Below are 26721 nucleotides of genomic sequence, written 5' to 3' on the forward strand. Positions count from 1 at the left end.
AGTCCTGACTCTCATTCATTAGCTAGCTTAATATTCAACAAAGAGCACTATTGCCCCCTGTGGACATTTAATTACAAGTCTCTATTAATCCCCACGGATGTACTAAATCCATTCAAAACTGCAACACAAAGGACGGGATGCAGGAGAGTAACTTTGCATATCTTGCACAATTTTAAAATTACTAATGCATATCCATAGTTAAGACTGCAGAAAATGGTTAAACTCAATAATGAACACCTGTCAGTTGAAAAAAATTCTGTATCACTTGATCTAACCCAAGGGACAGAACATCAGTATGCACAACACACATTTATTCGGTGAACATCAGCAGTCCTTTATTGGGTATTGAACAGGCACATTAGAGAGGTGCTATTGATCAGAGTATTTCTGTGTTATGTCCCCCTCCCTTATTGTTATAGAGACAAATGAGACATGTCTGAAGCAAAACCTGAGCTGTGCCATGTGTTTATTAACGTAGTCAATAATGTCCAGGCTTAAAACAAGGTCAAGAGGATTAGTGAAAACAACTAAACATTGACAGGAGCATTGTCTAATAAATCTAGACAGTGAGAAGGCTTGTTGGTTGCATGTTGTCAATATCCTGATACATGATCCAAGGTTTATCCTCAAAGAGACCTTTAAAATGCTAAGTAAAAAGAAAAAGACCATGTGAAGACGAGTAAACTGAAATTATTTAAATGTTTTATTTGTGGTCGGGACAGTGAATGATGTGACAATAATCTGGTCACTTTTCTTGGCAGGGCATCAGTGCGACTAGAAGAATGTCCTGCAGGAGAGAAGAGAAGGATTAATCAATGCTACAAAGTTAAATCTAATGAAAGAATCATTGCACATCAAACACTGTTGGGTTTGATACTAAAAATATGTGATGTACTGGTTACAGTATGTTATTCAAACCTTTATTATTATTATTAAGACTTCCCTCTTCCGTAAGTTTTTGGCACCTAAATACTTCGGGATACTTTCAGCTAGAAACACCGTTCAAACTTTAAAAACATTCAGCATATAAAAAACATTAATGTGTGTATACAGCTTTTTAAAAATGTTTTATACTGTTTAAGATTTTTATACTTTTAAAAATTTTTGTTGCGATAACATCATCACAGACGGCACGTCATTGCCTTTGAAGTTTTTGCCTTTGAAGTTTTTAAGGCTAATTGGCTTTGACGTTTTTAAGGCGAACTGGTAGTATACCAGCGATACTAATATACCAGTATATTAGGAAGTGAAATTTCGTTTCAGCCATTTCAGCAAAAGCTAAACATTCAGCTATTTCAGCAAAAACAGTTTAGCTTTTTTCAGCTTTGCTTGGAAAATCCATTCAACGCTGAATCATCCACAGAGCATTTTCTTTTTGGAAATGCTTTTTTTGGGAAATGTAACATTTTTACAGTATGCATTACTAGTTGGGCTGTAATGTGATACTAATAACGCATTACAGCCGAACACTGACATTAAACACAACAGACCACCACACATGCAGTTGAGTTTTAGAAACACAAGACAATCAGGACTTAAACTGTAAGACCCACATGCATTTTAAACATGATCAAAATGAACCCTGATCAATGAAAGCATTTTTTTTTACTGTTGAAGAGGAGAAATTCTCAATACAGTACCACTGAGTGTCTGTGTAAGTCAGAACATGTAACAGTCCCGTGGAACAACATCAATCAGAACAACTGCTGAAGGCTGGCAGGACTCCTTTGCTACTTTTACAAGCATCCATGACCTGTTGACACAGGATGACATCACGGATGTGTGTGTGTGTGTGTGTGTGTGTGTGTGTGTGTGTGTGTGTGTGTATGTTTATAGATGGCTTTGGCAGATATATGATGGGATTGGGTTACTTAATCGCAAGAGAAGTGTCATCTAAGGTCATCACTCAAATAGCATGGCTGCATAAATGAAGAGCACATGCAAGGAAGATCCCCTTGAGAAAGCATAAACAACCACAACTGCATATTCTATTTGATGGATACATTTACTGTCAATTTGTGAGTGCTATAGTGGTAACACATACATCTCAGTTCAACAAAATTGAGGGGGGACCAATTCTAAAAAACTCTTGCTTGCTTCTGATTGACAGACTGTCACATGTGCTCAAGAAACAAAACGGGCCAAACAAAATCAAATGTCACACCAAACATCCTCTCTGAGACGTGCAGTGAAAACAAGGAGCTTTGAAGACTGAGTCAATTACCAAGATGAGGATGAGGTGGGAGAAGAGAGAGGGCTAATGCTGAAGTAGGTAGCCGTGTCTGTACAGTGTTGCACTGCCTTCAAACACTTTTCTGTTCACAGTGGGACTGACTGATGCTGACTTAGGGCTGCATACATACGTACACACATTATTGTATTTAAATAAGTAGCAAATATGATTACATGGACAACTGATTAAACAAAAGGATTAAAAAGGAGTTCTTACACTTCATCTTCATAGTCTTTGGGAGGGGAAACAGCAATCACAACATCAATCCAGTCCTGAAGGTAAATACACCCTTGTTATTTTGTGTTTGAATGAATTAATAAAAATGAAAATGAGTCAAGCTGCTGGGCTAAAACTGAGAGTCACAGTGTGACAACTACGATTGTTGAGGGGTTTCATTTTAATCAACACAACACCCCACAGTTGTAGTTACTAAAGGAAATATTTAATTTCTAAAATGAACCATAGCATTTCACTGAAACCCGAGTCATACCCCTCCACTATTCCAGGCCCGTGCGAGAGAGTTTTGCCCCTCAGTCAATGTGGCATCAATCAGGATCTTCCCATTCACAGCCATAAGCTCATCCCCTGGTGCAATGCCACCTACAAGCATAAACATGAGAGACTTTTAACTTCCAAATACATTTCTTCTCAACAGTCACAAACACTGATTGGGCACCAGCTTTAGCAGCAGAGATAAAAAAAAAAAAGTCTGCATTGTAGAGACACTCAAACACTTTGGAATCTATATCTACTGATGTTGAAAGGACAGTATAAACAGGTTTTTTCCCCCAAAGTGATACAGTGTTGTAGTGGCGCAACATCAGGTTTCTGGAGGTGTCATTGACAGGTAATATGTGTACGTACCATGCTTATCTGCAGCACCACCTTCATACAGAGAAGATATGACCAACTTTCCTAAGGGGGAGTCTGCTCCCCCCTCCAGAGCAAGGTCAAGCTGCCCAGCCTAAAAAACAATAAACAAGACCATTAGTCATGTTTGAAATATCTTACCTTAAAGAGATAAGTGAGATTCCTCTCATCAATAAACTCAGTCAGTACCTTCTTGATTCTGAGCAGTCTTACATCTCGGTCAGCTATCTGGTCCGAAGAAAACTATAAACAAAGGGAAAAAGATTGTGAAAAGGTGAAAGAAAAAGCACGGCAATTACACAGCAGTGACAAAAGAGTAAATAAATGTGCCAACATAAAGATTAGACAAATGGTCACGGTCAACAAAAAAACTAAATACTGTGCCATATGCAGGGTATTTACAATGAATGACAAATCTTATAAGATAGCAAAGATATATATGTTTTCTTTCAAACAAACGGGCAACCCCTCTTATTCCCACAACAGTCAGCCCTTTAGCTTTTCTGGCTATCTACAAGATGTTAGACTAATTTAGATTTAAAGTAGCAACTTTCCAAGTCAAGTTAACCTAAGCTTTAACTTTGTATTTTTATTGTGTATAGTTATTGTAGTTTATTATCTGATAATCTTTCAATAGCAGTTTCTCAGTGTCCAAATCAGTACATAAAAATAACAAGCGATTAAATATAGAGAAAATGTGCAGCAGTGATTGAAGTTAACTACAAGACAGTTAACATACATAAAGCTGCCCTGAAAACAAATCAACACATTTTGTAACATACAAGTTAAGAGCTAAAAGGTGTTAGGTGTCTACCCATACGAGTTTAAACTTTTGATTTTAATCGCATACAGCATGTGTATGTGAAATGTTATAGCGCTAATAAGCTAAATCATACAGTACCATTGAGTAGGGATCAAAATCCTCCATGTATTTCTGAAATCCCTGAAAGAGAAACAAGGAATTTCTGAGAAATCTCTGTGATTGTGACTTTGCATGCATGCCATCCTAGTTAGATTTCCTTTGACAACCACTTCAGTGTTAAAGCCTCAATACCACCTTGAATAAATTGAAGCCATGGAGACCCTCGGTAATTTTAAAAGCAAAGTGGCTTTTAAAACCTTGCACCTTAATTCAATGATGACAACAGCAATTCACAAGAACATAAGCACACAGAAAATCATTCCTAATCATTCTTACCAAAGGTGACAGCTATGTTACAGGAAGGGGGAAGGAAAGAGGAAAAACCCTCAATTAGATTAATCCAGCTATGATGACTCAGAGTCATTTTTCTCTCTGTAGAAACACACTCTAATCCAACTGTTCATTTCCTGTTGTTCAACAGAAGCTCAGCATTGTATATAAAAATGAACTAATTTGTAATACATGATTTTTTTCATTATGGCTGGAGACAGCAGCTGAAATCAGACCAAACAATCTCACTGATGTGGTATTTGGAATATCAGATAAACCTAATCAGACGGATGTTTCTGTTTCCAAGGAACCACTTGGCGTCTTCTATGAGCCTTTATAGAACAGTCCTGGTAGTACTATTGCCAAAACAGAACATAACTAATCACGACAGCTAGACCAAATCACTGTGACGTGCATCTCCACACTGTATGCTTACAGTACTTCAAATCGATAAAAGGCCTGTCATGCCTAAGGTACACGGTGGGACCTAAAGGCAAGGATGCAGCCAACAGAGAGAGCACATAATGAGTGAAAATAAAGGAAAAGCCATCACTGAGTCTCCAGTAAACCAGAGGGAAACCTGATGTGTGAACATGGAAATGACACAACAGGATAAAAGCACTCAGTAGTAATAACAGTGATTGAGGAGGTATGGAATACTTGTCGCTTGTTGTTTGATTTAAAAGATGAGTTGAAAGGCACCATCCTTTTCAGCATTTCTGGTGGCTGAAATACAAAGACATGTAAAAGCAATTAGTAAAAACAAAACAGTAAAAAAAAAAAAAATCCCCACCTTTAAAGTGTTATTTTCATCCATATTTTAAAGAATAACTTCATACCAGGTTTTACTGGCTATCAACCCAAAAATGAATCAAGGTAAATGTTCATTTACTGGTCATTACTTAGAGGTGTTTTTAGCCATGCCAGTGGCACAGCTCTACAGATGGAAATGTTAGACTGTCAGTTTGTTGGTCAGTCAGTGCAACATTTTGGTCCAGACAGAAATTGCATTTATAGCTACTAGCACTAGCAGCCTTTCAGTGTAAGTGCTTTGGTTTATTTCTCCAGGCTAAAGAATCAAAGTGTTTCAATAAATATAATCAGTCTTTCTGTGTATGCTGCTCAAAATGCCGACCTAGAATGTAGAAAACTGCATCTCAAAAGTATAGTTAGGTTTATAGTAACCTTGTTTGCCAGCTCACAAATGATCGGTAAAACATCAGGAGAAAGCACTGCAGCTGCTGGATATCTTGCTGGCTGGCAGTGTTGTGCTCTCAGGTGTGAATGTGTGATGCTATTAGTATGAGAAAAGAGAGTTACTCTATCAGGCTTGTCTTGTCCAAGATAAATGCGGTTTGAAAAATGAGCAAGCTGCTCGGTTTTATTAGAGCTTTTGATGGGAAGCATAGTGGTTCCCTGGTGTAATTCAATAACCACAAATTGGGTTTGGGTGAAACAGCTGGAGAGTCTGGAAGATACACCAGGACTTGAAAAAGAGGCAGAAATAAATATCAGCCAGTAGATGGCATACTGTGTGAGATGTCTGAATGTTTTATGACCCTATTAATCTGAATCTAAGTTCTGTGCACAAACTGGTTTATTGCAGTGTGGTGTAGTTCATACCAGACCATCAGAACGGAGCGCAGGTCTATGTGGATCTGGTCGGTGAGTCTGGGACTGGGGCAGCATGACGGGCTTAGACATGACAGGGGCCATCTGACGCCTCTGATTGGGGGGACTGGGAGCTAGTTGCTATTGGGAAAAACCCATGTTTCCATGCAACAGCTGAGTATAGCTTTGTATTTTAACAGTATGTTCATTCACGAGGTCATTTTACAACAAAAGCATGTTGTTTTGGTAGAATTGTACACATTTAAAAAGGTGATCACTTTGAAAAATGGAGAGCTGTTTTCGCAAAAATTGACATATGATGTGAAACATATGATTACAGAACAAGACTTACCAAGTGAGTACTTGAAGTGGAAATACGACTGGCATGCGAGGTATTTCTCATTACCTGAACAGCAGCAAAATAAAATGAGTCTTTCAGGCTCCTTACACATACCGACCACTACAAGAGTACACACCCAGTCTCACGCTTATTTTCTCCGATATCACAACTGGTCTTGGGTTTCAAAAGCCATCAACACATTTCCTGCTAGACAAACTGCAAATGCACAAACACATGCAAGCACACACGCATTTAAAAAAAAAATCTGCTTCACCAGTGAGCTATACCATGCCGCTTCCATCATCGCTGCACACCATGCATCACCCAACTTCAATAACAACCAACTGCACATCCAGAATAATTCCCCTCAGCTATAAGAACACTGTAAAGTAATGCCATGCATAATTTAGTCATGCCATTACGTCTTCACATTCTCACAAAAAAATATATTTGATATTAAACACTCAGTAAAAATCAGTAGTGCAAAGAGGAAAAGTTGCTACACACATCACCCGCCCATGTAAAATCTAACCTTCGGGCTAGAGCTGAAGGACATTTCACTGGTGTTAGATGAGTAAATACCCCCTCTCGGGAGATAGCCGCCTGTCTCCCACTCGCTCCTGTGTTCTGGAGGACTAGGAGGATGTTGGAGGTGACGATAATGTTGTTGGCGGTACCCACTGAGAGATCCTACCTGATCTTCAGGGTGTTGTGGAGGTGGGGGAGGAGGAGGGGGAGGTGGAGGTGGGGGAGGAGGAGGTGGTGGCGGAGGAGGAGGCCGAGGAGCAGGTTGAGGGGAAGATGGAGGCCACGATGTTTGAGACGGAGGAGGGTAGTGAGAGGCAAGTGAACGAGGGGGTTGGGGTTGAATAGCATGAGGATAAGGACGAGGGGAAGGCCTGCGCCCTTTGAAAGAAGATAAGGGAGGCTTCCTGGTGCTTGGTGGAGAAGGAGGACGGCGTTGTGGTGATGGTCGGGGGGAAGGAGGGGAGTAGTGGGGGATGGTGGGGTTCAACATGGGTGAGGGTGGAGGGAGCGGCAATGGAGGGGGAGGCTGGCTAGTGTTGGGCTGGGTGGGGGCCAGTCGCTTCAAAGCTTGAGGGCCCCTCAAGCTCTGATCCACATCGTCCAAGTTGATGTCATCCAGATCAGTGGTGGCCAGGTGGAGGCCACCAGGGAAACGCTTCACACTGGGCTCAGAGGCAGGAGAGCGTGGCGGGGACAGCTAAAAGTGAGATGAAAATGTTTCGCCTTGTTGTAATGCTCCCGTAGCAAATGCCTGTGTTCTTCCTCTTTCCCTCAACTAGTTTACCATTGAATTCAAGTGATGGAAATAAAATATACAACTGCTCTCTCAAAATGTATTTCTTCATATATTTCTGTAACTTAAGATCTGAAGCAAAATAGGCAAATAGCACATTTGGTTCTAAAACCAGTTCCGTTTCTGCTTTTATACATCCAACTGGTGGTAAAGCCTTACTGGAGTTTAAGTACTACTGAACTGTCTCCTCAATAGCATTTGTCTGTAGACCTTCTCAAACATTACATTCATCTCAGACATTTTAGGCACAACTGAGGCACAGTTGAACTAGAAAAGTCACCATCAATCAGAATAAGCTGCCATTGACCTCTGTTCAATAATTAGCATGGCTCTGCCATTTACCATTGCATGAAAGAACAACAAAGTATTTAGCTCACTCTGTACCTCTGGTGACTCATTCTCCACACAGGAGATCTGCTCCAACCGAGTCTGACAAAGACGCTCCACCCAGTGTTGCACTTTCTCAGACTCCTCTAGGTCTTCTCTCTCTGTCTCTGAAACCTGGTACAGCAGCAGAATCAGACAACAGGAATAAGTGCTTCCCACACTTGCACTCCCTTAAAACGTCAGATGGTTTAAGCCACTTTGACTCCACTTCAGTTAATTATTCTTAATATTATCTTTACCTTCCCTCATTTTCATACCTCCTGGACCAGCCTACTGATCTTCAGTTGCTTCTCTCGCTCATACATCCCTTCCTTTTCCTTGGCGAGTTTCAGCTCAAACTCCATCTCCTTCTTGTTTTTTCTCTGCTCCTGCAATGTGTCTGTATTGGACGATTTCTTTTTCTTCTTCTTCTTTTCTCCTTTCTAAGGTATCATTGGTTATACAATATAAAAAGCAGGGGACAGACAACTGTGGTGCACCCAATTCACAAATCATAACATGCAAAAATACTGTAGCTAATGAAACCACAGATTGTGGCCAAAAGATTTTAAACAACTCTAAAAGTTTTAAAAACATAAGGACAAAGGGAGTTATCCCTTTCCTTTGTGCGCACGCCACACTGAATTCACACAGCTGATAGTACCTTGCGGATCGACGGCAGTTTTCCCTCATAACGATAAAACCAGCCAAACGCTAAGGATGGAGATGAACATGAACACATTTGTAAAAACACGTATGTTCAAGTAAAATCCAATTTTAAACACACTCTCAGGGAATTCAGTGTATCCATAAAAAAATCAACACATCACACCAAAGAGCTAGAACACAGCACTCAGAAAGAAACATATTTGAGTTTGTTGCAAAAATCTATTTTCAGCAGTTTTATTTTGTTTGTCTGTGTCTTTTTTGGCCACATCTAGCAATAAAATAATGAATGCTAAATGATATAAATTATTCTGAAGAGGTTTTTATAAACATTCTGGTTGTCAAAGGAAATCTAGCATTGGTCTGTGTTTACACTAGCTTGCACGAACCTCAGCTGTGACGACGCACAGCTGAGGTTCATCCAGACTCACTTGTCTGTCCTCTTCTTCCTTGGCCTCCTCTGAGAAAGAGCTGGTTTCATCAGCTTATACAGCACAGCACACAGAAGTGACAGAAAGAGAGACAAGAGAACATGCACTGAATATAAGGAAAGCATGTGGGGTGCAGGCAGGTTTGACTCTCACTTCATGTTTTCAGAATAAGAGTAAATAAATAAAAATGAAAAGAGAATTCATGCATTTTACGCTGAAAATTCATTGACGTGTCCTTACGAGAACTTTTGGCCTTTGGAGTTTGGGTGGCTGGGGCAGGTGATGGACTCTTGGGACTTTTAGGCCTGTCTTTTGTTCCCCAGTCCTCCTCCCAATCTCTGTTGTGCTTCCTTTCAACAGCCACAATCCTATGACAAAACAAGTGAAATACACTGTTTATAAAATATTGGAAAATGAAAAAAAGAAACAAAAATACTAAACAAAAAACTATTTCATGTAAACTATAGGCCAAAAAAATAAGTCAGTACTTCTCCATCTCCTTCTTGTATCGCTCCTCTTCCTCTGCAGTTTTCTGAGAAATCTCCATCTTTCTCCTGTTAACACCCAAAACACTGCTGTCAGCATAACATGCTAGAGCTTGAGGCTACAAATACAGAATTTATTATCTCAATCAAGTTGCACTAAAGCATGTCAACCCTACAACACATGTTATACTGGGGTTTGAGTGGGTCATGTAAAGCCATGAATGCCAATTTAAGTATTTGAATTCAGGATAAAATTGGAAGGAAAGGAAACAGCTACTGTGGATTAATAACTCGGCACTGACTGACAAACAGTGTCTGAAGCTGGATACAAATGAAGGTGCCTCAGGAGGATTTCTAGAAAACATCAAAGTAATGTCAGTCAACACCTTTGTTAGGAGGATGATAACTTTCAGTCAGATTGACTGCATGTTGGTACAGTGTTCCCTAAGCAGATTACTGGACCCAGTGATACTTTGTGAAAGTTGTCCAAGTCAAATACAGTTCAGCTGTTCAGCAGATTTGCAAAGACAGCAACACTCTCCTAATCAAAAAAACCTAGCCCCAGGCTGAAAGTGGACAAAAAGCAATTTGTATCAAGCTAAATTAAAATGTCAGCCAATGTCCTTTTTTTATTTCAGAAAGAGCATACATTATTCAGTTGAGCAACAAGTGGTGAAGCTACTAAGCTTGCAGAGCTGCTTTGGGAAGCCAGAGCTTTTCTGGCAGTCACTTTTAAATTAAAGTTTAGATTTAAAAAACAGCATATAAAATAAATAATCAGTGTAATTTCAGACTGGGTTAAAAATGAAAGAAAAACATTAACAATTACTAACTTAAATGACCAAGTATGACTGCCCACATTTCTGTCTTTGAAATATTAAGGTTGCATTGAAATATGTTTTTGAAAATTATTCTTTTTTTGATCTTTCAGCTTATCCTGTGAGTTCAGGGTCACCAAAGCGGATCATTTTGTCCACATGCTGATTTGGCACCGTTTTTACGCCGGATGCTATTCCTGACGCAACCCTCCCCAATTTCTATCAGGATTGGAACCGGCACTGTACGGCTGGGGATGGGCTGTTGGGGGTTCAGTGTCTTGCCACAGGGCATGAACCTCTGACCCTATTCTTGGTAGGCCGCGACTCCACCAACTGAGCCACAAATATCTTTTTGAAAATAATTTGCTAAAGTAGAGCCAACTTCTAGCTATAGCCCCATACATCACAACAAAGCGCTAAAACATCTATCTTAAGGACAGACAAAAACAAAAACATATTCTCCAATACAACAAAGATAAGGTAATTCTAAAATGAGCACACTTCACAATTTCTGTGGTTCACTCACTGTTTCTCCTTCTCCTGCTGCTCTTTAATGATTTTGTTGGTCTCCAGTGCCACATGCTTCTGGTGCATCAGCTCCCGCCTCTCCAGCTCCCTGCTGGCCTCCTCTGCCAGACGCTCCTCATCTGTCATAAACAGCTCACTGCCCTGAGAGAGTGACAACAGCCTGAGATGATAATCATGGAAAGGCATTGTGTACAGCAGTGGTCCTCAAAGTTTTTGGCTCTGGAGACAGGCAGACAAGTCCAAACCAGCCTCCTGGACCAGAGAGAGACGAGAAGTCTGTTTGTGTCACGTAATATGCAAAAATAACTGCTCTAGCATGCAAGCAACTTCTGTAATCAGTGTAATGGTTAAATATGTAGGTACAACATTTAAAATACATAAAATACACACAATACTATTAATAATGTTCATCTGTGTATTCTATGTATTCTAATATCAATAACCTGTAAAGGTGGATGTACTGAATATGTCAAGAGGAAGACACTAACATAAAAAAATGCATTAGACAGGCACCATGGAAAACAGTAAACAAAACAGGACTGCTTGTCTCAGTGACACAGATATCGTCACTGAGTCGTGAGGCAAACATCCTGCCCAGTAACTTGACTGATGATAACTGCTGGTCCTGCAGACAGCCGGGCCGAGGCACAGGCTCGGTAATGTGATGGGTCAACTGTGGTGCAGGAAGGTAGAGCGGTCATCCACCAACCTCGCAGTTGCTGGTTTGATCCTCCAGTCACATGTCAAAGTGTCCTTGAGCAAGACACTGAACCCAAACTTAGTTTCTCCTGGTAAGCGTTGGCCAGCTGCATAGCAGCTCCCCCACCGTTGTGTGAGTGTGGGTGAATAAGAAGCAGTGTAAAGTGTTTTGAGTTTGAGTTTGAGATAGGTAGAAAAGTGCTATATAAGTGGAGACCATATACCATTTGATGCCTCCAAAAACAAAATGGCATATTAAATCAGATTGGTGCTGGAATGCAAAGGCGAGGAGGCAGAAGTTGGTTCTCCTACATTCATGACAGATGATGGTTCAAGATATTTTACTTTTCTCATATGTTGTTTCAAGCTTAGTAAAACAGTTTGGATTCATAACCCATATTTTTCAATGTCCACATATATTTCTGTGATCCTAGACAATTCTAACCTTTGTCTATGCAGATTTGTTTTATCATCACCAATATGTATATCATTCTTTACACAGTATGTAAACACACAAATAAAAACTTAGTATAGAATAGAATAGTACAGTAATAATTGATATGTTATGATTTATTATTATTAGATGTAATGCATTGAGAGTGTACTTACAGCCCCAGTCAGAACAGTAATAGTCAAACTCCTACTGCTCTTCAGGGCTCTCACAGCCTGCAAGTACAATACAGAAACATTCTAATAATATGCAATAATTTTTAAAATTAGATTTAATGAATATAATTAAGAGGAATTGATCAACAATGCCCCATGGCTTGTGTGAAGGATTTAAAGTATTTACTGTATCAGGGTGTGAAATTATCTTTAATTCCAGGCAAAAGGGGGTATGTCTACAATAACAGAAAACATTATCATGGTGGTGTAGATCATTTTGATAAAAGGACAAAATGTACAACCCCAATTCAGAAAAAGTTGGGATGATGTGTAAAATGTAAATAAAAACACAATGCAATGATTTGCAAATCTCATCAACCCATAATTTAGTCACAACAGAACATAAACAACATATCAGATGTTGAAACTAAGACATTTTACCATGTCATGGAAAAGATTAGCTCATTTTAAATTTGATGGGAGCAACATATCTCAAAAAATCAGGAACAGGGTGATGTTTACAATTGTGTAGCAGTCCTGGGCATTTGTTACCGTATGTTTCATTTTATGATTTGCCAAATTTTTTCTATTGGTTAAAGGTCTGGACTTCAGGCAGGCCAGTTCAGCACCGAAGCTCCTTTCCTGTAAAGCCATGCTGTTGTTATGTACTTAGTATGTTGTTTTGCGTTTTCTTGCTGACATGTGCAAGACCTTCCATGAAAGAGACGTTATCTGGATGGGAGCATATGTTGCTCTAAAAACTCTATGTACTTTTCAGTATTGATGGTGCCTTTTGGAGATGTGTGAGCTCCCTACGCCATAGGCACCAATACACCTCCATACCATCAGAGATGCAGGCATTTCAACTGTCCACTGATAACCAGCTGGACACTCCCTTTCCTCTTTAGTCCGCAGGACATGGCATCCATGTTTTAAAATTAATTCAAATTTTGATTAATCTGAACAGTTTTGTCTCAGACCATTTAAAATGAGATTTGGCCAAGGGGACACTGTAGCATGTCTGGATTGTGTTCTAAATGGCTTCTTCTTTGCATGATACAGCTTTAACTTACATTTGTGGATTGCACAGTGAACTGTATTCACAGACAGTGATTTCTGGAAGTGTTCCTGAACCCGTGCAGTGATGTCCAGTAGAGAATCCTGCCTGTTTTTAATGCATTGCTGCCTGAGGGCCCAAAATTCGTCTTAAATTGTTTCATAAATTGTAGATGCAATGGTCACAGATTGGTGACCCTCTGCCCAGCTTTACATTCGAGAGGCTCTGCCTCTCTGCAATGCTCATTTTATACCCAGTCATGTTACTGAACTGTTGCCAATTAAGCTAATTAGTTGTCAAATGCTTCTTCGTTTGTTTTTAATTTGTGGCAATTACTTTTCCAGCCTTATTTCCATGAAATGGTAAAATGTCTCAGTTTCAACATCTGATATGTTGTTTATGTTCTATTGTGAGACTTGCAAATCATAGCATTCTGTTTTTATTAACATTTTACACATCATCCCAACTTCTTTGGAATTGGGATTGTAAAAGAAATGATATAATATATATGGTAATATTGTACTCTTTGAACCCTGCTACCAATATTGCAAGTGGATAAATAATTAAATCAATCAAAATTCACCTCCTTGTGGTCCACATTTGTGAAATCCACACCGTTTACCTCCACAATCTGGTCTCCAACCTGCATTTGGTTAAAATAAACAAATACAGTTGACAACAGGCAGAGAACTGAGCGTCAATATTTTATACAGGTGTTTCTGAGTGTTCACCTCAAGTCCAACTTCTGCAGAAAGGGATCCTGACTTGACGTTGCTGATGTAGATACCTGGCTTCTGGGTGGGACCACTGGAGATGCTGATGCCCATGCCTTTTGTCCCCACAAGACTGAGGAAAACTTTCTTCTCCTTGATTTCCTTTCCACCAATGGATGCCAGGCCTGCAATGCTGTTTTTTTTCTCCTATATGGCACAAGAAATAAAACAATGAAAGACAAGCTGTGTCCTGATAGAAGTGTTTAAATACACAAACAGCAAGTGGAAAGAAATGATGTACCCCTGACTCTGACACGAACTGGTCCACAAACTGCCACTTCAGAGATTCATCTGTTGAGCTGGAGAAATCAGAAATCAGAAGAGCAAATTTTCATTCAAGAATAAATAACCAAATAAATCCTATATCACCATATTAATTATCTTACCTTTTTACTGGGATCATTCCCACATCTGCACAGATAGAAAAACAAAATCAATGATAAAAAATAACATTGACACTAACACTAATACACATCAATCACGCTGCTGCTGTTGAAAATGAGTTTGTGTCCAACGTACGCCTGACTTTGAGTGACACAATCTTCTTTGTTTTGATGAGACTGATGACCTCCTCGTGGATACAGGATGAGATAGAATATCCGTTGATGCGCACAATCTCATCACCAACCTATAAATCAATATAGGAAGGAAATATTATGGGTGACATATTCATTTTCAATACGTCAATTCATTGCACAGGAGGAGTTATTGTTTAATCAGCAATGAACCTCTCTGTGAGCTGAATACACAAAACACTGATATATACAGGCAAATACTACTAATGGTATGATCTATTTACATTTTTAGGTTTTAGTCATATAGGCAATGCTAAAGTGACTTACAGTTGAACAGTCACATTTACATGCATAAATCAGTTACATATTTAAAATTCATTAAGTACTTACAACTCATTAATTTATGTATGTATTCCAATTTAATTTTCTGTTTGTTATAATATTACTTTGAAGGCGTAAAAAATATTATCTAATTAAAAGCAAAAGGTTTGTTTTTTTTTAAGAATGATAATTTCACCAAAAGCAAAACTGTTCTCTACAAACTATGTATCTCTGGATAGATCTGCTTTTGATAATTTAACACGGTGCTTTACCCCACCTAGTGGATTCTAATATTATTGCTGACACCGATCCATAGCTCCAGAAATTCAATGTGTCTGAGTTTACAGCCAAAAAACTATTAATTTTTGATATTATATGTATAGGCACATGTACACATGTGACTTGTTGTAAACAGCATTGTTATCCTTAGTAAAAATAATACTCTTAATATTAATAGCTCTACTAAAATGATTACATAATATCTAATCTATGCATCTACTAAATGTTCTAAAGTCAATCACTTTTTTACACTTAGAAGACAATTTGTAGATATAAAGAATGTGGAGTAATATTCAAGGAAATTAAAGAGATGAAAACATCACAGTTAACTCATAAGTACATACCTGAAGACCAACATTTCCAGCTTGACCATCTTTGACAATCTGTGATATGTAAAGACCACAGCCAAACTCAAGGCCTCCTCGAACACTTAGACCAAGTCCATCACGTTGGGTCCGATCCAAACGCACCTCCTTGAGTTTCCTGTTCATTTAGAACACAGAGTAAGACACAAAACAAAATGTCTGAGCCAAATAAAACTTTGAAAGAGAGCTAGGATGGTGTCAGTCTGAATACATTGTCAAGCTGTACTCACCGTGACCTCTTGGGGGTGAGCAGGTCATACTCCACCTGGTGTTTGAGTGGGATGAGAGGTCGGATCGCGTCAAACAGGGGTAATCGTTTTGGTTCGTTGATGACCAGCTTCAAGTCCCCCACCAACACTGGCAAATCCATCGACCTGAGAGATCGAGGATTATAACAATTTTATCACCAATCTACATCGTCCTTTACTTTCATCATTGATGCGAGAGTGAAAAGTTCAAAAACACTATTAACTAAAACAATGACAACTTCAATGTCCTAAAGCTGTGTTTAATGAAGCTTAAAGAAATAAAAGCTTTCTGCCTCTTCTGGGCAGAGATTATTCACTGCAGCTATTTCTATCCTTTTTGCAAAGTCTACCACCATCTGTCCATCTGTGTTCCTGTCCTGAAGACCAAACCTGCTCATCACATTCTCATCACCTCTGTTCCCTTCACCAACATGTCCACTGAAATGTGCACCAATTACTACTCTCTCACCACTTCATCCAACTAACTCCAGAATTTCTCCTTCTCTTCTAACTCACATCCTACCTGTGGGGAATAACTGCTAACAACACCTTCAATTTCCAGCTTCAGACTCATGAACCGTTCTGATACTCTTTTCCCCTCTAGAACATTCCTCACAAACACCTATTTCAGGATAACCCCTACTCCATTTCTCTTCCTATCCAACCCATGGTAAAACAACTTGAACCCTGCTCCTAAGCTTCAAGCCTTGCTACCTTTCCGTTTGATCTCCTGGACCCACAATATATCCACCTTCCTTCTCTGCATCATGTCAACTAACTCTCTAGGACTAGGCCTTCCCTGTCCTAGTCCCAACATTCAAGTCCCTACTCTCAGTCCTACACTCTTGGCTTTCCCCCTTATGGTTGTATTTTATTGTAATGTTTCATGTTCTCAAATATACTGTTTCTGAGGCTTTTCTACCACCACCAAGAGTACTCCTAGACCTCATACTTTGGATTTGCCTTGTATTTGGCATGGACATAGCCAGGCTTTCTAATACTACATGATCATATTCAGAGATACTAAAACTGTACTGTTATCATAATGGCCTTAATGGAGTTAATTCTTAATTCAAAAATATAGCGTACAACCAATCTCTATACACTTAGTACAGACTGTACTTGTTGAAGGGAAAATAAGCAGCAATAGCAGCACAGTTAAGGCTAAAGTATAAAATTGGTCCACATTGCCTCCTTCTTGAATTATTAATAGGTGCCCTGTTTGGAGGATGAACATAAAAAGAGCTTTTGTGGACAACTGGCCAGGCTTGTCGGAGCTCTGTGGAAACTGATCAGAGGCTTAACCCATGGGGCCACAGGCCTCTACCTCTGCACAAAGATTAACTGAAATCTAGAACTGTACAGCCTCTACAGCCCAGTACAACCCCCCCGCCCCCGATGTTGAACATTGTTTGCGACCACAGGTCAATGTTGCTGTGCATTAGGACATTTTGACATTTAAACATAAAAACCTTATAGGAGCGGAATTAGTGGGCATTATTCAGCAGCCTTTTATTATTATATTATATTATATATTTGACTGTCATTTTAAAAAGTGTCAATAATTTAGAAACACAATGTAGTCAATCAGTACTTTATTTGAATGCAAATGTAAAAGTCTGACAAAATATATATGAAAATGCAAACTGTACAGAAATACAGACACAGAGCGCTGACAGATGGTACTCACTGGTGATACATGCGGAGGACATCAAACAGGTAATCCTTCTCTGCTTCATTTTCAATGAGCAACTCCACCTGCAAGAAAATGCAAATATCTGGTGCCTTCTTCTGAATAATGTTTCACAGAAAATGTCAGCCCACTGAAACACGCAGTACCTCTTCCCTGTGGTCCTGTCAACAGCACAAGGCATGACCCATCTGTGTGTGACTGTGTGTGTGTAGGAGTTGTACAAACCTGATGGCGGCTCAGCTGCTGCAGAAACGTTTTGAGGAAACGTTTTGGCCAATCACTGATGTAACACATTTCACTATTTTGCAAAATGAAACCACAGAAACTACAAGCTTTAACTCTGACCTATAGATATTTCTTTTAAAATCAGAATGACAAATTGAGTTGAAACTTTAAGATGATGAGGCTCCTTCGACTAAAGCAAGTGTAATGAGCTGCCCTTCCCCAACAATCAAACCACGGTGAGGGAATAATGGCAGTGCAGCATACGAGAAGCTGCAATAGGAAGGTCAGCAGTGTCATCTTACATATTCAACACAAAGATAAACATTCACAGCAACAGTCTCTCTCTCTCTCTCTCGCTCTGCTCTCCTCACACACAGAGACTGTTTATTCCCATAATTAGTCTACACTTGTACATTCAGAAAATGTGTGCCTTTTACATAGGAACGAAATTGAGGTCTGATCAACTAACCCTCACTGTACTGCACAGCTCCAATGAGGGTGTGTGTGGCATGCTGTTTATGAGTGTTATAAAATTTCTTTTGTTAAGAGCAGTAACAGTCAGCTCCTCCTGCAGCCTATACTACATGCAGACTTTGGCACCATAAACCAGAAAATTATTATGGGTCATTCAAATGATTTTGCTTTCACACAATAAGATCCCATGTAACTTTGTCTTGTTCAATTCTTTAGTTTTAATCAGGTGACAAAGACACTTAATCAAACAACCCAGTGCCCACATAGAGTAACCATGATAATGCCCCCCACCCCCCCAGAAGACAAAGCCTGATTGTGGTGTGTACTTCCCCGAGCCTCTAATTAAACTTGTAAAATGTCCCATTTCTTCCGCTTAGTTGATCATGCCTTACACATTATCCAATACTAGATGCCGTTTGAGAAGAGCCTACAATATGGGACCTTGTCTGCCTGTGAGAAGCACAGATGGCAGTGTGGTGATCCCTTCTTGCATTAGGGCTGAAAACGCCCTAAACATATCATGTTCCCATCACCTGTTATGTTTTCCTCCTTTTCAGGACATTACATAACGTGGTGATGAACCAACGCCAAATGCAAAACGCAGAAGGATTACTACAATGAAAACGTATTCCATGAAGCCACATATCCAAATAACACTTATTTAATCCTTACTGTCATTTACCGTGGCAACCCAAAATGTGTGATGTTTATCTGAGCCTGAACAGGTACCAGATAGATGACAATAATAAAGAGGATATCCAACAGGTGCTTCGAATACTTACTTATATTTGTTTAGTTTTTTGTTTGTTTTTTTATATAAACATAGCTATGGTAACCTAAGAAAAGCATAATTTAAAAAAAAATTTCTGAATGATTTTGTGATGTTTGTTTTTCATATGGCTTACGGTCAGGCCTGTATCTGCTCCGTAACATCCCACTGGGACAGACACCCGAGCCAACAAATGACAACCAGGTAAAGACCGATTTCACAGATCATTTATCGGTGACGGAGAGGAAAATGCCTCTATCTTACCTTGTGTCTAAATTCCCGTGCAACTTTCCGCTCCATTGTTGAGAGACTGTAGCAAACGGACCGACGTGAGATCCCAGGGTCGGTGACGTTTCTCAGTACAGGACCAGGGTCACTTCGTCAATCTGGTCGTAGTAAAATATGAGCTTCCGCTTAAGATCGTCAAAGTAAAAGAGTTACCGAAGAGAATGAGTTTTGGTAAGTGATATGATCAAGATGGACGTTTACCAAATGCCACAGACAATTCACGTCCATATAATAAAAAATACATATTAATGTTAGGTATATCATTTCTTTGCCTACTTCATCGTTTACGTTTAAAAAATGCAATAATTTTGAAAAGGCAGGTTTAACTTTTGTTATTAAGAAATTAATTTTGCGGACTGTTCCTGTGCTGTCATCCATCAGTTAACGAGTAAATTAACGCTCTTTGACGCTCATTGAAAACTCTAGAAAACATCTAGAAACACACATTTTCAAGCAAATTTATATTATTGACTGATGTCTGCCTTTTTATCAGTTTATTACTACTGTTCAACCCACACCAAGTCCAATTTTACAATGAACCTTAAAAGGTTTGTCATTTGTATGATTCAGCTCACGTTTGCTTTTCTTAATTTTGATGACAATAAATCTGACGCACGCACTAATGAGAAGTTAAGCTTTCCTGTTATTTTACTGATAGTCATTTGGAATTGCCATTTCCATTTTGTTTGGGGTGTCTTGACAGTTTTTACCATAATGAAATTGGTCTATTTTATCAGGCACTAGGGAGGATCTGAAGCAAGCCCATCGTCTGAGTTGTGCAGGGGAGCTGATTACTCTGGAGACAGTATTAGTTCAAAGGAGATGTGGTTAGAGAAATATTCAAAATATGCTGGAGGAATTGATGCATATGTCTGTAAAGCTCATGAAAATGTCTGATTGTTTATATTTTGAACTGATTCTCAAGTCACTTATTAGAACATTAAATCGTTTTGTGCAGGAACGTTCAGACAATATGGCTAAGCGTCTTCAACTGATGACTCGGAGAATTATGGGGTGGAGGGCTTCAAAACCTATCTGAAACAACTCAGACCGAAATTTAAAGAATTAGAAAAGCAACTCCTCAAGGTAAACATAATCTAATGATTTATTTAATCATAAGAAATTATTTTTGAATTTTAATAATGAACAGAGCGAATTTTTATTTTCGCTTTATTTAAAGAAAATGACAAAGAAACATTATTTCACATTTGCTGCCACCAGTCATCCAAATTACTCAAATTATCTATAACATTTAAACTGTTTAACCTGGTGTATAATTCTAGGATCTAGCAGTTCTGCATGAGGTCCGCCATACGCAAGAACAAAAAAGATTCAGGGTGAGCTGATGGCACTGAAGGCCAATATCTATCTGGAAAATTAACAGAGATTTAGCTGAAAAATGGATTGTGATGCGTATCGGACTTTTTGTTTATAAAGTATGTATGTCATACTCCACTGTTACGTTATTATTTTTGGCCTAATAAAGATGTTTTATTGATTTAAATTACTGAATGCAGAAAATCCATTACAAAATGCACTCTGTGATCTGTTATTATTCTGTAAAATACTTATTAACAGATTTATAATATGGTTTAAAGTGGATGTCATACTAGTTTCAGCAGAGGTGTTATTTAAGTGTATCATAAACCTACTTATAGCTGCCACCATGACTAACTTGTCTCGTTGTAACGAAAAAAGTATCTCGTTATAGCGCGAAACTTACTCATGTGTGTGGCATGCTATTTATGAGTGTCATAAAATTTCTCCTGCTCAGAGCAGTAAAAGTCAGCCACTCCTGCAGCCTATATTACTTGCAGACTTTGGCACCATAAACCAGCAAAATGATCACGGGTCATTCAAATGGTTTTGAAAAGTATTGTCTGGTAAAAACACAATAAGATACTATAATATACCATAGAAGTTTGGGGTGTTTCCACCATTAAATTAACAAATAATAATAATAATAATAATAATAATAATAATAATAATAATAATAATAATAATAATAATAATAATAATAATAATAATAATAATAATAATATATCAATAAGTTTGTTTTTTGAAGATTCACTGCTTTATTTATTGTTTGGTGACACTCCAGTGTTTGTCGCGGTCGCTAGCTGGCAAAATAACATTATTTTCGTTCCGTATCCCACGAAGAAGACGAAGAGGCGTAAACTTCCGGGTTTCAAAAGCTGGATAGCAACGTTCATCTTTACTCCGTTGTGGTGGAACTGTGCATTTTGGAAGACTGACTGGTAAACAATAAGAATCTACTCTATGTTCGTCAACTATTGCTGTATTATTGTACGTTTTTCTGCTTGCTTTATTTTATAAAGCTAAAAATTACCAACAGTATTTCTTGAGAAAGACAAACATTATTCTAACACTAACTTAGGGTGACTTAACGTTAGTTCACGTAACGCTATCGTAAAACCACTCACTGCTTCGCAACCTTAAAGCTTGGCATGCGTTTTATCAATGAAGTACAGTTTCACTTTACCCAGGTGTAATAAGTTGTTAATTTAAAATGAGAATAGTGTTTATTGCTTCTGCTTGGACTTTGCGCTGTGCAAAGCGTGCATCTAAACGTCCCGCTCCCCCTGGCGCCCATTCTATGACAATTACTCCGTGGACAGTCCATCTAATGCAGCGCATAACAACGTTTACCTTTCCTACACAGACCAAATCTTGATTGCGTTCTAAATTTATTTTTCCTCAACTTAAATACCTCTCGTAATATGTAAGACAACAGATTATTAGTTTACTTTAAGCTGAAGAAATGGTTTTTGTCCGTTTTTGTGTTTCTGTGCAAGACAAAGAAAATTCACATACCAACCATGAAAAAAAAAATTAAAAGATGCGTAACAGTCTAAACAGAGCTGCTGCAGATCCCTCTTGATTTGCAAAGCTTTTTTTGTAAGGTCCCTTGTTATACATTTGGCTGCCACAAGTATTTCAATGATCAAACTGCAAAAACCAGTATAAATGTGTAAAAACTAGCACATAATATTTTGCTTTTGCTTTTCAGTGTTTTTTGGCTAAGATGGAATCTGCAACAAAAGATGCAGCACCACACAGGTAAAGTAATTTAGTCAGCATGCAGGAGGACATGTCTTTTTTTAATGTGGCTATAGCACTGACAGTGTCCATTGAGGGAGGGACATAATGCCTATAACTGTAATCTCTCTGAACAGGACTTATTTTGCCAGTCTTATCCCCCACTGTTACAGTCTCCAGTCCCAAGTCTTATCCTACATAGATTTATTTAGTCTTACTACTTAAGTAGTAAGCCAAGGTAATCATTTTTATTGCTTTTGTTTCTTTGCAGACATGTACTGTAGATGTACATGGTAGACTGTTACTAACAGCGAAGATCGGGGGTCTAGTAGGTAGTGCAAAGACAGGGTCAGAATTTGGTATTCATGTATAATGTGTATAGGTAGTGGATTGATATGCAGACAGGACTATAAATCGTTTTGTTTTCTACAGTCACGCCATTCAGAGCCCTGGGCAGGAACCTGACTCCCCACTACCCCCCATTAAGGAGCGTCTTGCATATTTGCGTCCGTCCAGAGAGCTGCTGGAGTTCTACAGACAGAAGATCGCCCAGTTTGACAGCGAACACGAAGAGCTGCTGCAGATGCTGGAAAAGCACAAAGGCATCACAGAGGACCAGGTGACAAGCAGTAAGAAGTCATGGTATGTGAAGTTGCTTTATTGGCCTGTGTTAACTCATCTTCTCTCCCATCCTTCATCTTTCCAGCATAAGCTACAGTGGGAGGTACGACAGCGTGAGGGTGAGATTGCTGAGCTACAAAATGCTCTGAGCGACATGCAGGTCTATCTATATCAAGAGAGAGAACAGTCTCTGCGGCTTTATGCAGAAAATGACCGACTTAAGATCAGGTGGGTGAAACTATAAGCACAGCAAGAGACGTTTCCATGTTGACTTTTAACATTGTAGCAAGAAAAGCACAGTGTAAATAATAATGATCACTGAGTTTACTGGGATCCATAGGTGGAATGGAGCAATCATTAATTTTATTAGTTACACCTGTGGTTTTTCTAATATAACAAATCAAAATGTTTATTTGGAACAGTAATAGCTTACCAAGCCATCTGATATACTGTATTGGTTATTAGGGTTGCAAATCATTTATGATCCATTAAAGTCTCTATATACCCCCAGTGTGCACATACAGAATGTTTTCACTTGCCTGACTCATTTAGACAAAAACTCCATGTGCACATGTATTGACTGTTCTCAACTGACAAAGGTTAAGGTCTAATTAGCCAGAGTAAGGGAAAACATTTCCATAGAACTTCTGCACTAAATCTGTCTATTCATTTCTGTATAGAGAGCTGGAGGACAGGAAAAAAATCCAGCACCTTCTTGCCCTGGTGGGGCCTGACACAGGAGAGATCACATATTTCCACCGGGAACCACCTCACAAGGTACACATTTCATCAAAGGCTTTTTTCATGGCAGAGGGTTTGATTTGTCAAACACAGGTTTAATGAATACATGCTGCATTGATGATCCGTAGTTGAAAGGAAGTACCATTGATGCTATTAAATAAATCTGTGCTTTACCTGTCAAAGAGTTGTATTAATTAAGTTATTAAAATGTCATTTTCTACATTTTTAAATATAATTTTTAGTGACTGGTACATAAATGCCGGCGAATTAGTGAGGAGTGTTACTATTGATTTTTGGCATTTGTATATTTAGATGTAAGTATAAAAGTAAAATAAAGTGTTCTTTTTGTGTAAATTTTTTTGTGTATTAGCAAAAGCTTGAGTTAATTCCACTGTAGAAAACAGGCAAGAAAAGTCTCTTGCGTTCATTATGTTATAAATACACACTGTGCGTAAATATGAAATATATGATTGGTGTTTTTAGGTTACTATCACACAGAGGAACCCTGAGTCTACATTGGAGGAAAGTCTCAGACTGAGGCCAACAAAGTTAAAACCCACTGTGATCAGGAAAGGTTCGAAAACTTTTTTTTTTTTTAAGACTTTTTTTTGTGTATGTATTTTAGGAAAATACATGTAGATATTTGATATCTGAAGTAAGTAAAAAAGATGAATTACAACAGACAGTGCTGTTTTCTCCTGACTGTTACACTGAATTAATGTCTGTTTAATTAGAAAGCATCAGACGACCAAAATCAGTAGATGGTGTAAATGGAGAAACCCTGGAACAATACAAGAACGACAATCACACTTTGTTACTTCAGGTACAGGTCCACTGTATGAATGCTATTTGCTGTTGAAATTTGTTAAAGACTGTTTTTTTTTAATTGCATTTATTTTGTTTACATATTTAGGTGGAGGCACTGCAGGCTCAGATGGAGGAACAGACCCGTCTGGCCAAGGAACAGATAGAGTCTCTACTGGAGGATAGACGAATCAAAACAGAGGAGGCACGGGCACAGCGACAGACAGATCAGGATCGAATCACTGCTCTTACTGACAGGTGGTAATGTTTAATGGCTGGTGTCTGCATTTTTAACAGTTTAATACTACTGTGCAAAACACAGCTAGGTGCAATTTTAAAATGAACCTAAAAGGTTGGTCATTTTTATGATTCAGTTTGTTTTTTGTTTTGTTTTTTTACTTTGAATGATAATAAATCTCAGAATTGACTTTTATGTATGAATATCACATTTGAAACCCCAGGCTCCAGCAAACCCAGAAATTGTTGTATGAGAGCACCAAAGATTTTTTACAATTGAAATTTGACACACGGACTCATGAGAAGAGCTGGATGGTGGAGAAGGACCGAATGCTAAGAGAACTGGACACTTGCCAAAACCGTCTGAGGAAAGCTGGGTCTGCTGTCAATGAGACAGGAGGAATGTGGCAGCCTAGCACCAGTACAACTATGCTCCTCGCCCGGCCTCATCCAGAGTCACAGCAGACACACAAGGAGGAGCTAAAGGTTTTTTGTTTTTGTTTTTTTGTCGTTGTTTAGTTTTAACTTCACAAGTAAAACTATTCTTTTATATACACTTTATTTTAGACTCAAAGAAAAAGGTCCGTATACCACACACACTCATTCAAAGAATTGATTTGTTAATCGTGAGCCCAATTTAAGTTTTCCTGCTTTTAGACTGATCTGGAACAGCAAAAGCCATTTTGCTTGAGGGTGTCAGTTTTTATCATACTGAAATTGGTCTATTTCATTAGGCATTGCAGGAGGATCTGAAGCAAGCCCATCGTCTGGCAGAGATGTACAGGGAGCAGTGTATTACTCTGGAGACAGAACTATCCCAAATAAGAGAAGAAGGGGATGTGGGCAGAGAAATATTCAAAGTATGCTGGAGTGATCGTTGCATGTGTCTGCAAAGCTCATGAAAATGTCTGATTGTTTATTTTTTGTACTGATTCTCAGGTCACATAATGAATCTTTATGTGCAGGAACGTTCAGACAAAATGGCCAAGCGTCTTCAACTGATGACTCAGCGCTATGAGGCATTGGAAAAGAGAAGAGTTATGGAGGTTGAGGGCTTCAAAACTGATCTGAAACAACTCAGACAGAAATTCAAAGATGTAGAGAAACAACTCCTCAAGGTAAACATAATTTTACTGGTGGTGATGATTTTGTTTTCATTTTTTTCTTTTTTTTTATCTTTTGTAATTTTTTATCATAAGATAATTGTTTGGATTTTATTTTATAATGAACAGAGGAAAATTTGTGATGCCGACATTGTATAATTATCACTTTATTTCAAGAAAACAACAAAGAAAAATGATTTCAAAATTCATCCAAATTACTCAATTACTCAATAGCATTTAAACTTTTTAACCTGGTGTATATTTGTTCACTACATCAGGTTACTCTGAATGTTCGGCCGAACCAGGATCTAGCAGTTCTGCATGAGGTCCGCCAGACCAACGCCAGAACAAAAAAGGTTCAGGGTGAGCTGATGACACTAAAGGCTAAGATCTACGGACTGGAAAATGAACTGAGATTTAGCTGAAAAATGGATTGTGATTTTTATTTTTTATTTTTGTCTGTCTGTAGAGAATGTATGGCAGGTATACTTCACTGTTACGTTATGTCTATTATGAATTTTGGCCTAATAAAGATGTTTTGCTGATTTCAAATTAATGAATCGACAAAACCCATTGCAAATTGCACTCTGTCATCTGTTATTATTATGCGTAAACAGCTTGTTCTACATGTAAAAATGCTTATTCACAGCCGAAGTCTTGATTTTTTTATATGAATATGGATGTCATATGGATATCATAGAAGTAAACCTAAGGTATAGCTGCCACAATGAGAAATTTTCTTACCCCGTATGTCGTTATAATATTTCATCCTACACGAAAACTTTCTCAGTATAACGAGAAATCAAATATCTCGATATAACGACACCTCTTACTCGTTTTAACGGGAAAAAATATCGTTATGAGAGTTTTGTAGTTAAAACGAGATACTTTTTCTCGTTATAGCGAGATACGAAGTGAAAAAGAATTCACATGGTGGCAGCAATACGTTGCCGTATAACCCAGCATTCACAATATCAGGATT

General features: G+C 38.6%; 2 protein-coding genes across 8 annotated transcripts; one reads left to right on the forward strand and one right to left on the reverse strand.

The window, feature by feature from the left end:
* Positions 1-685: 685 nt before the first annotated feature.
* ush1c (Usher syndrome 1C) lies at positions 686-19305 on the reverse strand. 7 transcript variants are annotated; one of them, XM_067502540.1, is made up of 20 exons: positions 19150-19304; positions 17415-17482; positions 15707-15850; positions 15456-15594; positions 14516-14624; positions 14383-14407; positions 14238-14295; positions 13955-14143; positions 13807-13866; positions 12170-12226; positions 10860-11002; positions 9519-9584; positions 9271-9398; positions 9031-9083; positions 4005-4046; positions 3293-3346; positions 3098-3197; positions 2724-2833; positions 2450-2505; positions 686-787 (listed from the first exon to the last, which is right to left on the reverse strand). In XM_067502540.1, the coding sequence occupies exons 1-20, from the start codon at positions 19183-19185 to the stop codon at positions 775-777; spliced, it is 1650 nt and encodes a 549-aa protein (XP_067358641.1). In that variant the 5' UTR covers positions 19186-19304; the 3' UTR covers positions 686-774. The 7 variants fall into 7 exon arrangements, 5 of the variants coding, with proteins under 5 accessions (XP_067358641.1, XP_067358643.1, XP_067358644.1 ...); XR_010914285.1 differs by lacking the exons at positions 686-787; positions 2450-2505; positions 2724-2833; ... (1 more) ...; positions 3293-3346; positions 4005-4046 and adding exons at positions 7354-8068; positions 8212-8376; positions 8598-8647; XR_010914284.1 differs by lacking the exons at positions 686-787; positions 2450-2505; positions 2724-2833; ... (1 more) ...; positions 3293-3346; positions 4005-4046 and adding exons at positions 7352-8068; positions 8212-8647 and having other exon boundaries at positions 19150-19305.
* A 2026-nt stretch (positions 19306-21331) lies between these two features.
* Positions 21332-26322, forward strand: ccdc77 (coiled-coil domain containing 77). The gene is made up of 12 exons (XM_067502779.1): positions 21332-21431; positions 22205-22254; positions 22666-22852; positions 22940-23082; positions 23535-23631; positions 24079-24169; positions 24330-24418; positions 24509-24657; positions 24861-25122; positions 25371-25496; positions 25602-25754; positions 26018-26322. Exons 2-12 carry the CDS (start codon positions 22220-22222, stop codon positions 26162-26164), a joined length of 1479 nt encoding a protein of 492 aa, XP_067358880.1. The 5' UTR covers positions 21332-21431; positions 22205-22219; the 3' UTR covers positions 26165-26322.
* The last annotated feature ends 399 nt before the right edge of the window (positions 26323-26721 follow it).

The sequence above is a fragment of the Channa argus genome, chromosome 4 (assembly GCF_033026475.1).
Source record: "Channa argus isolate prfri chromosome 4, Channa argus male v1.0, whole genome shotgun sequence".
Lineage (NCBI taxonomy): Eukaryota > Metazoa > Chordata > Actinopteri > Anabantiformes > Channidae > Channa > Channa argus.

Coding starts and splice junctions, on each gene's coding strand:
- ccdc77 (XM_067502779.1), top strand. CDS start 22,220: ATGGAATCTGCAACAAAAGATGCAGCACCACACAG. Junction 23,083..23,534: donor AATGACCGACTTAAGATCAG/GTGGGTGAAACT, acceptor ATTTCTGTATAG/AGAGCTGGAGGACAGGAAAA. Junction 24,170..24,329: donor ACCCACTGTGATCAGGAAAG/GTTCGAAAACTT, acceptor CTGTTTAATTAG/AAAGCATCAGACGACCAAAA.
- ush1c (XM_067502540.1), bottom strand. CDS start 19,185: ATGGAGCGGAAAGTTGCACGGGAATTTAGACACAAG. Junction 17,483..19,149: donor CACGGGAATTTAGACACAAG/GTAAGATAGAGG, acceptor ATTTTCTTGCAG/GTGGAGTTGCTCATTGAAAA. Junction 14,408..14,515: donor TGTGTCACTCAAAGTCAGGC/GTACGTTGGACA, acceptor CTATCTGTGCAG/ATGTGGGAATGATCCCAGTA.